General features: G+C 42.7%; 1 protein-coding gene across 1 annotated transcript in view; it reads right to left on the bottom strand.

The window, feature by feature from the left end:
• Window positions 1-1803: 1803 nt before the first annotated feature.
• The window catches only part of ANKRD17 (ankyrin repeat domain 17), a 51616-nt gene continuing 39097 nt past the window's right edge, over window positions 1804-14322 (bottom strand). Inside the window, exons 25-33 of the mRNA XM_019472086.1 lie at window positions 13433-13880; window positions 12872-13027; window positions 12490-12639; window positions 10346-11991; window positions 8192-8389; window positions 6845-7093; window positions 4793-4968; window positions 4281-4445; window positions 1804-2435 (exon numbers count right to left, since the gene is read on the bottom strand). Of these exons, the coding sequence (XP_019327631.1) occupies window positions 2376-2435; window positions 4281-4445; window positions 4793-4968; window positions 6845-7093; window positions 8192-8389; window positions 10346-11991; window positions 12490-12639; window positions 12872-13027; window positions 13433-13880 (3248 nt within the window). The 3' untranslated portion in view covers window positions 1804-2375. The remainder of the gene's footprint in view (window positions 2436-4280; window positions 4446-4792; window positions 4969-6844; window positions 7094-8191; window positions 8390-10345; window positions 11992-12489; window positions 12640-12871; window positions 13028-13432; window positions 13881-14322) is intronic.

Below are 14322 nucleotides of genomic sequence, written 5' to 3'. Positions count from 1 at the left end.
CGGGCTCCCGCGCCGCGATCGCTGTGCCTGCTGACCCGGTCCGCGTACAGAACGCGGCTAGAGCACACATGGCGCCGGTGATTGCTCCGGCCTTCTTCTCCCTTCGCCTTCAGGCTCCTCCGGAGCCACGCTACCCACCTCCGAACAGGGTTTTGTTCCTTTTTCTCAAAGAAAGACCTGCCCCGTCTCAACAGCGTACGTTCCTTTTTTTTATTGGTCAAATAAAAAGCATTACATGTGAAATAATAATAAAAAAAAAAAGTATCTGAGGAAAAAAAAAGTGTTCCTTCTACAGACTTGAACAAGCCTGACCCCACCCCGGCAGCAGCCAGCCTGCCGTCCCCTGGCCACAGTTTGATGCTTCCAGTCAGCAAATTACAGGAAAGAAACTGTTCTTTTGACCCACGGGATTCATGGTTGTAACCAATACTGAGCACTATTGCACGGTAGGATTATTTCAGAGTAAGAATGCAAATAATGCTCAGTAGCACTGATGCATTCAGCAAAAAATTCTAGTAGAGGGCTAAAGGTCACATAGAAGAGTAGAAGGGCACTATTCCTTGCTCACACTAAAGGGCTGAAATGGAGTTTCCATTACGTCCCTGAGCAGTTCTTCAGTGTCATATCCGTTCTGCTACAACCAGTTCTTCACAGAATATATTTCAGGTATCAGAGACCAGCTGTATGAGACAGCTGAAAAAGCAGCTTACTTTTATTTAGAGCATCGCCTAAGGGCATGTATATGGAGATCAGTGTGCACAAACCTTCCGGACACCTCAGAAATATCACAGTATTTAAAAGGCAGGCCGTTTCTTTGGACAAGTTGTTTTTTCTTCTGGCTTTCACAGGAGTACCGTAATAAATACAAAATAGCACTTCTTAAATTCCAGCCTTAACAGGAGCCTGTTTAATTCATCCAGGAGCTTCCCCAGATTGGAGCTCTCAGGAAAACAAGTTACAATAAAAAGGGTTGACTCCAAGTGACACAGCAAGGAAAAAACAAGCTTTCCTTCAGCCTTCCTCCATGCAGAATGATCAGCTATAGATGACGCTGGCCCTCACCTGTCCAGCACAAGCATACATTCGACTTGTAGATCTACTTTAAACCACAGGGACACAAACTGTACGGGCATCCTGACTAGAGCTGTGTGTCACTGCTGACCAAGTCTTGCCTCACAGGACCCCTGCCTGAGGCTTCGCCTCCCGCTACTGCTCTTCACTCCAAGCACCTTTAAGTGAAGAAGGTGACAGCTCCTGACAACGACTGTAAGGAAATTCTCACTTGGGCTTTTCTAAATAAACCTTCACGGGGCAGTGACCCAGTGTGGAGCATGACACCGTCTACTAGAATAAAGCCACTTATTCTGAAATAAGCCTTCCTGTGGAGACGGTTTTCATCAGTGAAGCTCTGCTAAAAACTGCAAGTTGAGAGTCTCATTCTTGAGCTGACGCACACCGAGGATCTACGTTCTGAAATTACTTTTGCAGGCAAAGGAAGGAACCAGAGGAACAGAAGCTCTGGGAGCACTCGTGGAACAGAACAGACCTTGCTGCATCAACCCCAGCTGTAAGAATAATTTTTAATAGATGCTGCAGCGTGGTACATTTACCCCGTTTACTGGGCAAGTAGGGGAGTTCACCATGGAGACGACTCTTAATGTGCCAAAAGGCTGTTTTCTCAGGCGCTTTTTGCTGAAAAGCCTTTCACGGAAGAAAAATGGAAACTCTTAATATCTGGTTACAACTGATGTATGCCTTCTCAAAAAAAAATCCAACACACATTTGGAAAAAGCCCTCTGATAATGCCCTTTTTTTTTATAATGTACTTAAATTACACAAGTAGAAAAGTTATGCTTATTAATAGTTTAATGTATGAAGGAAACATCCAGATTTCTGAATATGAAGGTACATATCTCACATTAATTTAAGTCTACATAAAGTAGAGCCTCTATACTGACATATTGAAATTTACTTTCTGCTTAGCCATTTGTTATGTAAACAATTGTACATTTATTTGCCATTCTAAAACTTCAGGATCAAGTTTACATAATTTTGCTAATTTTCTGTGTTTGCTCAGAAGCAGTTTACAGTACTAAAACCAACCAGCCAAAGAACAGCTTCAACAGAAAGTTATGTCAAAAAAAAAAAAAAAGGAAAGAAAAGAATAAAGGCTAACTAAGTTGAAACGTATGATGGTGGGGAATGGGCGGTCACAATGTTCACAGAAAAAGGTCAGTTAGTAAGTTCTTCTGCAAAAAGCCTACACACTTCAGTCAAGCACATCAGTAGAATGATCTGGGAGCACATAAACTGTTTCTGCCATTTGTGTTTTCCTCTGCAAAAAAGGAATCTCAAGGCTAGCAAGTTGATCCCACTCAGCCAAGCTGGTTCATATGCACGCTGTTCATGTGAGGTGTCCAAGTTCCAGTCCACACCTGAAAGAGAAAACTTCATTTAACGCCATGCTTCGGGGCTGCTCAAAACAGTTCAGAAGTCAAAATTACACTGCAGTGCTTACGGTTTTCACTGCACCCAAGTAAAGCCCAACATCAGACAACATGGCAATCAATCATCAAACTACACCGAGTTCCTTTCAGGACTTGTTTTACGCTGCTGTAATTCAAGTGAGAGGAGAGGGAAATGGGGTTTCAATCTTTCTGCCTGTACTTTTTCACCTTGGGGTGAAGGGTCCATCTTCTTCTTCCTTTCTACTTAGTGCAAAAAAATGCTTTCACCCAGCCTGACTGCTTTCCTTCACAGCAAAATCAAAGAGAAAAATCAATGCTATTTATGCCCACTACCTCCTCCATCATAGCTACACCGATGTAATATATATTTCACTGTTCCACAGGTAAAATGTATCCCTTTAGACCCAGGGAAATAAGTATTCCCTCTGAACATGCCAGGTCTGCCGTCAAGGAGAATTAACAGGACTCTGTATACATGCACACTGATTTGCATCTGTGTGTACTCCCTCTGAACATGCCAGGTCTGCCGTCAAGGAGAATTAACAGGACTCTGTATACATGCACACTGATTTGCAAGGACAGCGTCTGGAGACCTCCAGCTTTCAGAGCAAGAAACTGTCTTTCCTCTTTACCTTAGAAGTTCAGACAATCAAGAGCTCGATTTCTGGCACCTTGCATTATTTTTCCCCCAGTGCACACCAACGCCCTCGGCTCTGGGGAAATCCAAGTGTAATAAAGTAAAGCCTTCTCTGGGGGACAAAGTTTTCCCACTAAACCAGAAGTCACCTCATAGGGGTCATGAGCCACTTCAGAGCAATACATGAACTGTGGCCAACCAACAGACCGCCTCTTCTTCTGCACACCTACGGTCTGCCAGAGCTGGGAGGTGCTATTTGCAGCTTGGGTAATTCCCAAGCAAATTACGTCCAGAAATATCTTTATTTAATAACAGTATAACAGAGCTCACTGTATAATTAAAAATAAACACGGGATATAATATTACAAGAGCTACTGGTGATGCATTGTAATATTAGTTGCTGGCTGAGTACGAACAAGAGGTTTAGGGGAACATAATCCCTGTACCTCAATTACATCTAGTGGACAAGCCTATAACCCAGGCAAGACCAGAGCAGTGGACAGAAGAGCTACTTACTCCCTTCCTACGTCAACCCCTAACACAGTGAAGACATCACACCCTTCGGTGCCTAGCAACAATCCTTTAGACCTAATGCTGTTTTCCCTCTTTGGGAAGGGAAAGCTTACGTAACAGCAAATAAATGGCTTTTCTCACAAAAGCAAATTGATTGTGTTTTCCCAAATGCAGAACTGCACAGGCAGAAACCATGATCATTTTGATTAAAATATACAGCGTAAAAGTATCTTTTCTATCCAGACTCTCTCCAACACATAATTAAAAAAGCTGATCTGCAGTAATTAACCAAGTGTCTACTTAGATTAAATAGGCAGCTTCTCTGAGCTCAGCTGGAAGCAAGCTTTCCAGTTCTCAAGCACCAATACGTTGACAGAAGTAACTACAGCACGCTCCTTGGAACTGCATTAACTTAGAGATGCCAATTCTTTCTCGGGACAACTTGCACTTATTTTTGGAGACATGACTAACATTTAGAAGTTGTCAGGAAGCACGTACAGCACTCAGTGCTGTAGTGAGTAGGGGGGCTGCATCAGCTCCTTAGAGACACGAGCAAAAAGAAGAAACACTACACTGTATTTTTTACCAGCTAGGATCTTATCTTCACCACACTGCTTCTTAAGGTTAAAGCAAAATTGCGAATATAAAAATCGAAAAATTACCGTCTGAGGCCCGTTATTTTCTGTGGAATTTGAAACCATCTTTATCAGCGAGTTCCAAGATGGGTCAGCAGCATGAGGCCCATTAAATATAGGGCCTCCAGTACCATCTGTGATGGGGGCTACAGGAGGAATCATTGCATTCCCATACACAGAAAAAGGCATACCCTTGGAGGGAGGAAAAAAGCAAGAATCAGTATGTATTCATAAACACTGCCACTACTGCACATACAGAATGACAAAAGGGAATTTGCATTAAAGAAATTCTCCATCTTAAAGCAGCAATGAAACACCTGAATTTAAGGAAAACCTTTCTATGCATCTATTTATTACGTCACGGACAAGTTATTTTTTACCAGATCTAGGCTTCTGCAATACTGCGAGGGCTAGTTACCGTTTTAGCTTACGCATGCTCAACTGCACAGTGAACGCTACCTCCGTGTTGTTCATCTGCCTCACGCACCGCCACAGAAATCGAGCGGTAACGCGCATATCAAGTCCAAGGTGGTCATTACCCCGACTTTTGGGAAGTCCATGTATCCTGCAGGAACGGGCTGATGGAATGTACCGGAAGGCGTTACGATTCCCGTGCTGTCTCTCTCCATGGCTTGGTGCGAGAACACCCCTGGATCAGACATGGGCCTGTGGATCATGTGGCTGCCCATTCCACTGTGACACCAGTCCACTTTATCTAACAAGACAGAAAACACAGCATTAGACATGACACCCGCTAACCATCCATTTTCCAGCCTAAATGTTTGTGCACTGTAACATTTCTAAAAGTGGCATTTGCTCAGCTTGCAGTTCCTATGCATCCACCTGCATGAAAACTTAGGTGCATGTGGGATGGGGAGCATCAGAAACGGCACCTGCACATAGAGCTGCTCCATGGCAGGAACACTGAGCCGCTGCAAGGAGTTTTCAACAGCTATATGCAACTAAAGCATCACCTCTGCAGTTTTCCTTCATTTGAAAAGGAGAGCTGGCATTTGTACTAACTCTTCCTCCTCCAAAAACCTGAATTCTTGTGCATTTGGTGCTGTGAAAGGGGTATGTATGCTATGAAGGCTATTTGTTCCACTTCATTACCATTCTTTCATGAATTATTTAATGAACTAAGAGACAGAGAAGTACTTTTGAAAAGCAAAACCAGAAAATGACCAGCTAGAGATGTGTGCTCATATTCTAATTACATGAATTCATTAGAGGCAGCTTGGCATTGTTACTGCAGTTCAAACCTCCGACATTCAGAAAGCCAATTTTACAAAATAAAACATAAGGAAATTATATTTGGAGGGGCGGCGAAGGAATACAGAAACATTTCTGAAGCCACCCTAATACTCATCAAGAGAAGAGCCAATCCCATTGTGAACTGAAAACCAAAATGTTGAAATAATTGAACGAAGTAGAAAGCAAGCAGCATTCCGAAAGCTAAGACAAACAGAAAAGGCAACTTTTACACCTAGACAACGCAAATAAAAATGAATTCAATTTCTAAAGCCTTAATGATGAACACCCTCTCACTACACAGATCAGGAAAAGACCATTAGCGAAGTAAAAAAAGGTTTGGATACATCCTACCTATTTTGTATTTGGTGGAAAAAAAACAGGACAGTACACTCATCGTATGCAAAGCATGTGCACAGTCAGTCTATTAAAACCTGAAATTGTTTGGACTGCTCAGTCAAGCAGTGGAACAGGTTGTTCAGAGAGGTTGAGCAGTTTCCATCCTTGGAGGTTTTCAAGATCAGACTGGATAAAGCCCTGAGCAACCCAGTTGGACTTCATAGCAAATCCCATTTTGTGCAGGAGGTTGCGATGACCTCCAGAGGTCCCATCCAATGTCATCTCATGATTCCCTACCCCTCATCCCAAGGAAAAGACAAAAACCGAGAAAAACCCAACACAAACCGACCACCCCCACCCCCACCCAATTCTGCAGTCTTCTGTAAATCGCACCCAAGACTCCTGAAGTGTTTGTTGAGAAAAGCTGTCCCATCGGTAACTTAAGTTTTTAATTAATTCTGAAATACTGAATTCTATGTGACTACAAGAGAGCCAAGAGCCTTGTGTTAGTAAAATGCTACCGGCATGACCGGAAACAACAAAGAAAACTCATAAGAAATTAAATTGCACCATCTTCAGCACAAAAAGCTCCATTTTGGCTATGAATTAAAGTATTAACTCCTATTGTACAAAATCATCTGTTTATCAACAGAAGAAAATACACAGTTATCATGAGACACCGCTTCCTAAATCAAATGATCCTCGCTCAGTTCACCCCTGCAAACCCTGTGGTTTGATTTTCCCTGTTACTTCTCGCTTTGAGTAACAAACCTTCGCAGCCAGGGTGTTTCAGAACCCCTGAGGTTTTCTGAGACCTTGTTAAAACACAATTAAGTGGATAGGAGGGCAAAGAGAAGTCCTCGCTCCAACTCCTTCGTAAAGAGCACTCCTACTTTTTGAGGCACTCACTTCTGCATTGTCCTTCAGCTCCAAAAGCAAGTTAGGAAAACACAATGTTGTGGTCAATTGCGAGCACAGGGACGCCTATTAACACTACGTACCTTGAGTGCCACCTATGCCTTCGAAGGACCAGATCCCACTATGTCCCACTGGAGCAGCTAAGTTGCTCCCGATAACAGATGGAGTAGAAGTTCCAGTTTGTCTAATACGTGCAGACCGTTCAGTCCCAATCGGAACAGGAACTTTTCTGTCCTGAGAAACATTACTGGGTTTTTCTGATCCCAAGGACACTGCTGAAGGGGTGGGAGATGGTGCTCTTACTCCAGAAGACACCGACTGAGCAGGAGATTCTGCAAGAAAAATCAACAAGAGCACTTAGCAACGGCAGCCAGATCCTCTCAAGTCACCACGAACCTATCCTTTAACGTCAAGCCATACGTCAAACAAGTGAAAATGGGTAGTTTGTTAATGCCAGAGTTATACAGCAAACACTTCGGGATAATTTTAATGGTTTTACTTTCAGATCAGAGACACGTTCACCATCGATTTAGTCTCTTACATGAAGTGATTATCATGCCCTGTCAGCTCAGCTACTAGATACACACTGCAACTGATCACAACAGACAGTTCAAAATCTTAGCTAAGCATTACTGTGTATCAGCAATAGAAGGTTTGAGGATTATACCCAAAAGTATAGCGGAAATAAACCCATGTTGTTGTTGGGTTGGTTTGGGTTTGTTTCTTCTTGTTGGTTTGGGGTTTTTTTTCCATTTTGTTTGGGGGTTTGTTGTTTTTTTTTCATCCTGATTTGTTTTCTGTGGGGTTTTTTGGTGGGTTTTGTTTGTTGTTATTTTTGCCAGTGAAACAGACTAACTTGTTCCCTGAACAAGCCAGCACTCAACAGTTTGTTTTCTGTCCAAAAAACTCCACTACACATGGCAAAACTGCAGGGGCCAAACGTGGAGGAAGGTACCAGAACTTGCCCTAAGTATTTTCTCCTGGAATACATTACACAGTTCTGTTTTAAGAACATCAGAAAAACTAAGCTATCACCACTGCTGAGCTAGCTTTAGTAAAACATCATTAAATGGTTTACACAACTCACACTTGGAATACTACCTTCACAAACCAAAAACCCAACCTTTTCTTTGCAAGATGACTGAAAGAATGTCATATATGTTAACAGGCCAAAGTTAATTGCAGCAAGAATAAGGAACTCCGCAACAGCATGACCTTAGCTGTTAAAAACCCCCCACACACTAGAGATCAGAACTTGCACAAGAGAAGTTTTTCTCAAAACCTGTGATTGCATAAGGGTTTAAAACATATCTAAAACCCTGAAGTTAAAAATGAACAAAACTAGAAAAGCCTACCTACACAGGCAGTGCATGAGGCCACTTTATTTGTACAATAGCTTCTGAACTAGTTTCCCGCTGACTAGAACTCACCATTTGATGCTGATGAACATGGAGGCAATAAACTAAGTGGGGAAAAATGCTGCCTGTTAAAATTAGCAGCTGCAGGTGCTCCGCCAAGAGGTGTCCCAGGCGCGTATATCTGACCTCCCGAAAGGTTTGAGGCAAAATTACCCAGGTGTGTAGAAGAAGGTGTTACAGAAGCATAGGGTGAATCCATACTGACAATACCTGTGAGAGAAATTGGCACAAATGACTCCCAGTACGCCAAGATCTCTGTCAAGAGGCCACCCGTATTATGGAAATAATAAAGAAAGAAGGAAAACTTTTATCCAATCAATTGTTGGGGGCACGATAGGGGATTGTTATTGTTTTCCAAAGAGAACTGGGAGTCTTAAGCTTCATACTCCGCAAGTCTTGACAGTATGTGGCAGTTGTGCTGTATATATAAAACAAGAACATTCTTATGTTATCATGCAGGGATCCTGAACGCAAATAAATTAAGGTAAATGATACATGTTATGATATAACTGGACATCAGAAAAGTAACTGAGCATTTTATTAACCTGTAATTTAAGTTCTGTAAGTTTATAAAGTATGATTTTTGTACCAAGAACAGTGAAAATACTACTAAATATTTGAAGACTTTCTCCATTCATTTTTTATTTTACAGAATGATGTCTATATACACCATGATCAACACTGAAGCGTTTTTTTCCAACCCAGGGATACGTTTTCACTCATTTAGGAAAATGGTATTTTGTTAAGACCAAATGGCACCAATTAGCCAAGGTATTAAAAATACAAGAATTACTACCCCCCTAATATTCTCCTAAATGAAGAAAGGGAATAATAGCATCTTAAGATTTTAAGTTTCAAAAACTATTAAGGAAGCTTGTTACCACCTAACTGCTGTGGCACTTGCATCTTTCTCCTACTCATAGAGCACGTGACAGAAGGTTTACATTTGTAGTTTTAGTTAGAAAAAAATAACCCGTTCACCAGCGACAGGCAGAAGAATGAAGAAGCACAGCACCTGCCTCCCCTGCATCATCCATTATCAAGATCCAACCTCTATTTTTTGTCAAATTCTTCAGGCTCTCAGGGGCTACTTTGCTATGACCTAACGTAACACTCCCTGACTCTATACACACCTCCAACTTAATCTATCGTGCCCGCAGCCTTCCACAAGAGAAATTCCTGAGATAACAGTAGGACTGTGGTTAGAGCACTGCTTTTACTCAGGAACTGACAGGCATACTCAAGCGATGCACGGTGTACGAGTGTGCCGAAGTCAAAACACTAAGTATATTAAGTTGACAAAACTCACAGAGCATGCCTCAAAAGGTACTCAACACCATGATATTCACTGAACATGAAAAAAACTAGCTGTTATATCTCTCGATTCATAAACAAAGCTACATAAACAACTCGCGGGTCTTACCCATGATATTCACTAAACATGAAAAAACTAGCTGTTATATCTCTCTATTCATAAACAAAGCTACATAAACAACTCGCCGGTCTTACTAAACCAGACACAGATAGTACAAACTGTGTGTGTACTTTCTGGAAACTACAGAACAAGTTCTGTGGCAATCCCTCGGCCTCTGGTTGTGCAGACGGCTAAACATCTCGCCACAAAATTCAGGAAGTCAATAAAATTAAGTTTTGTGATCAAATTTAGTAGTTAAGAGAACTCACCTCTTATTAGAATTTCACATCAAAACAGATTTTTTTTTTTATCATACTAACACTTCGAAGATGACGCATATTTTTCTGCGGCCTCAGGACAAGAAGCAAGTAATCACAAACTAGAATAGTTATTAGCTAGTGGTAGGGAAGGGAGGTGGAAACAACAGTCAAGTGTTTTATTAGCTCAGCTATCGCAGAAGAGTAGACTGGAATGGCAGAAAGAATGTCTCAGCTCGACTTTTATCAAGTTCATCAGCTGCAAAATAGTTATTAGATTTGACAGGTGGCACTTAAAAGGAAGGTGAACTCAACTTTGCTTACAGAAACAACAATAAACTCTATTATAGCACCCTTTCGTTGCAGGGCAGACAGTGATTTACTATAAATGACCACAAAAGCTGAGGCAGAAAGTATTACGTGTTGAAAATACAAACATGCAGCAGTTATTATTTAAGTGTATTGTTAAGGTATGAACACAAATCACAGACTTACCTGAGGGACTTGGAGCTGGCCTCTGTAACGGTGGCCTAAAACCTGGGGCTTTGGAAGTATCAGACTGATGTAAAGGATCTGAATTTGGCAAAAATGAAGACTTTCCTGATAGCATAGACTCTGGTGTTGTCTGAGATGAAACAACGGAACCACCCCAGAAGGCATGAGCAGACGTAGGACTGTTTTCAAACAACGTACTAAAGGGCCCAAATGGTAAAGTAGCACTGAAATTGTTACCCATAGACTTGTTTGCTGGATGGGCTGAATTCTGAGAAGCACTTTGTGTACTTAAGGTAGAAGGAAGCTGCACTGAAGAAGGAACACTGTGGGGCCTTTTGATGTGGTTAACGTTGAGGACTGCGACAGAAGAATTTTGCACAGGAGCTGGATTCTTATGGACACTACCGGCTCCATGGACAGGCGGTCTAATGGCCGGGGTTTCCATCTTAGCTGCAGGCTGAGAAGACCCCATTGATGTCTGAGACATGGGATAGGTCATCGGGGCATTTGTTGGACCTGCCACAGCAGCAGATGAGCTTGTCGCTGCTAAGTTTGGAGGCACAACCATTCGAGGATCTGGTGCAGGAACCTGAGGTTGCTGAAGAGGGGGTCTCACCTCTTGCAGAGGAGCTCCCGGAGGCTGCTGATGAGCAGGGTGCACAGACGAGCTGCCGGTACCAGAACTGGGCTGCCTACTGTTGGTCGAGCTGTTTGTTTCCACTGCTGGCGGACTACCCGCTTCCGGATCAGACAAAGGTGCACCTTTATTCGGAGAGGTTGCTGTGCAGTCGGAAGGACTGCTTCTGGAAACACCTGCTGGCTGCGCAGGAGGAGAAGGAGATGAGGGGGAAGATGCAGGGTAGTGTTCTTTGGCAGTAGGAATTGGATACGTGGCATTCGTAGGCGCTGTGCTCGTGTTACTCGCCGTGGTCGTCACTGTGGTCGTTGTGGCGTTTGATGTCTTCACGACCGTGACGAAAAGCTGTCTTCTGACTGAAGGTGAACTCGGACTGCCGTTTGCAGAACCAGGCACAGTAGAAGCCACTGAACTTGTTGTAGCTGTTGGACTAGTTGTCAAAGAACTTGCTGAATTCACCTGAGAACCGCTGCTGTTCTGACTATTATGGCGAGGCACCATGTGAGGTTTCGGTGAGTTGGTAGCTCTTGCAGGGCTCAACGGCCTAACAGGAAACGGACCCCATGTGGACTGAGCTGGTGGGAAAGTACCTCCAAAGTGTGTCATGGGCAACCGAGGCGGACGGATTTGCTGGAAAGTCTGAGCAGCGAGTAAAGCGTGTGCAAACTGCGGAGGAGGATATGCTAATGGAAGAGAAACCTGGAAACCAGGCCGCACATTATTCACTGGGTTCTTAATGGTTTTGTGAGTGGATGCTGAAGAAATTGCAGGCACGGTGAGTGCGGAGGCAGTCTGAGATGTTGACGAAGCAGCTACGGTGGTCACTTTGATGCCCACGAGAGAACTGTTAGCAGCTGTAGTGATGGCAGGTGTCGATGACCCTATTTTGGAGTTTGCAGCCGAACTTTTCAAACGGTTCTTTGGAATAAGTTCATCAATTTCCTTATCTGGATCCTTAATCAGAGCATTGATCAACTGCGTGGCCTGTCTTGTTGATTCTGTGCCACCCCTATAAAAAGGAAGGAAGGGAAAAGTGAAAGTGCATCTAAAGCATTTACAGACATTACAGCGAAGTACCTCCGACACATGATCCAGCCTGTCTTCCATCATGCTAACACAGACAGAAAAATAACTCTCTATCTGAAGACTGAGCTTGGCATGTTCTGGCTGCTGACAATTATTTAAGAAGCTCAAGTTCAAAACCCTAACTCCCAAAAAACCCCAAAGAGTTAAAACGTTTACTTCCCTACATATTTAACCATGTCTAAACAAGTCTAAACACAGAATCCTAACATTTATGTTCCAACTTATCTCACAAGTCTTCTTTTGTACAAACGAGGTGGTACCAATTGGCAGTTCTTCTCCATTTCCCCACCCCACTCGTCTCCCCTGTCTCAAAGTGATCTTTCAAGGGACAATGAGGTCAAGCCTTTTCATTTTTCTATACAGCAGAGTTCTACAATGAAAAACTCCCCACAGGAACGAGCCAATCAAGCAGCCTGCTTACCTTATCGTTATTATTCTATCTCCAGTTTTATCCTTCTGTTTGTCAATGTCTATGTGTGCTCCTGTGCACTCACGTATTGCGTTGATGTTACATCCTCCTCTGCCAATGACTCTGGAAATTACGGTTGATGGAACAGAAACCTTCTTGGATCTATACAAATAAGAAACAATATTAACCAGGAAACGCTTCCGTGGCATGAAGCAGCGGGCAGGTTGGTCTTAATGTTATAATTCACGATTCAACCTAAGTAGCAGTAATTTTGTGAAATCTATTAGGTCCGCTAAGAAGGTGGTCATTCAGTAACCCCAGAGTGGGCTACGCTAGATAAAACAATCTGAAAAAGGACATCAACAAGGGGGAGTTAAGGCGATGTTTTGCTTACCTTCTCACAACTTCCTTCCATCCTTCTTCCCTTTTCTGACCACGTTTAGGACTAGCAATGGTTAGCTTTCCATTTGGAGAAGAAAGGGGAGAAGGACCAGATTTCGTGCAAGTAGACAAGGAATTACTCGTCACTTCACTAATTACTTCAGACAACCTTTAAAAGAAATGAAACGCTGTCATTATGCAGTCAAAAAAAAAGGCAGGATGACTGGCTTTTTACCCATTCTCCAGCACCCCCCAACCCATTTTTCTCTTCTGGCACAAAAACACTATGTTATTAAGAAGTTGCTTGAATTGAGATGCTTACACGTGAAAATACCCCAACAATTCCCCAATTCCAGATCCACGATGATGTTTCTTGCTTCAGAACCTATTACTAAGTTCAAGTTCATACTGCAACAATGTTTATACTCCTTATACACACTAGAGCAAGGACACACTGCCTCATCCACTTCCTAACAACTGATTTCAGAATGCAGGTCCACAAAGACAAGGGCGCAGCGTTCAAATGTAGGGCAACAACCACCTTAAAATGGCGCGTGCGGTCACAGCTACTTACTTTATGGATGATTTGCCAGTAACTGCTTTCCTCTCATCCTTTGGACAAGTGACAAGAACCGATGGTTGCTTTTTGTTGCTCTGTGTGTTAGTAACGGCTGTGGAAGAATGATTGTCACTTTTGTGGCTGCTGTTGCTATTGCTGCTTTCATCGCTACAGCTGGAAATCCTCATATTGTCACTATCACCGCTTTCACTAGTACTGCTGCTCTTAGATTCACCATTCACTTTTTCCGGTTGGCTATAGGAAATTGGGAGTTGATCATCAAATATAATCTGAACGTTATCAGGGGTTACTTTGTTTTTCCTGTTTTTCCTTTTGGAGCTTGTTGTGGTGATGGTATTATTCCTCTTCCCATGGGAGCCTGCTAATGTTGTCCAAGTTGCAGATATACCTATGGTGGTTGTAGTGGTAGCACTAGGAGGCTCCATGGGGACCTCGGGATCATCTGATGAAAGAGTGAAAAAACAGTACCAGTTTAGCTGGCCTGATGAAGCTTGTGTGGTTTTGTTTTCCAAGTCACACCTGTCCTATCCAATGACTCATGACTAACTTCACAAGACTCCACGAAACATGCAGAACCACTAACTCTGCGGACATCTGTAAAACTATTATTCATGTCATACCGTGGAGCCTCTCCCCTTGTTTATGCCAACTTATATAGAATTTCATTCTTTTCTTGGAACAAGTGCAGTAGCAATTTAACAAATCTGAAATTGAATTCAGGCACGGAAAGACAGAGACAAGCGATTAGGCAACATAAACAAGCATATGAAACAACAGAAAAAAACCTGTCACATGTCTTCCCTTTCCTTCAGCATACAGTGAGGGAACAGTCAGTGAAAACCATTTCTCAGTACACCACATGAAACTCATTGCCACAAGATACA

The sequence above is a fragment of the Aptenodytes forsteri genome, unplaced genomic scaffold, assembly GCF_000699145.1.
Source record: "Aptenodytes forsteri isolate BGI_AS27 unplaced genomic scaffold, ASM69914v1 Scaffold467, whole genome shotgun sequence".
Taxonomy (NCBI): Eukaryota; Metazoa; Chordata; class Aves; order Sphenisciformes; family Spheniscidae; genus Aptenodytes; species Aptenodytes forsteri.
The sequence above is the reverse complement of the archived record's forward strand: the minus strand, read 5'-3'. Positions and strand labels throughout refer to the sequence as shown.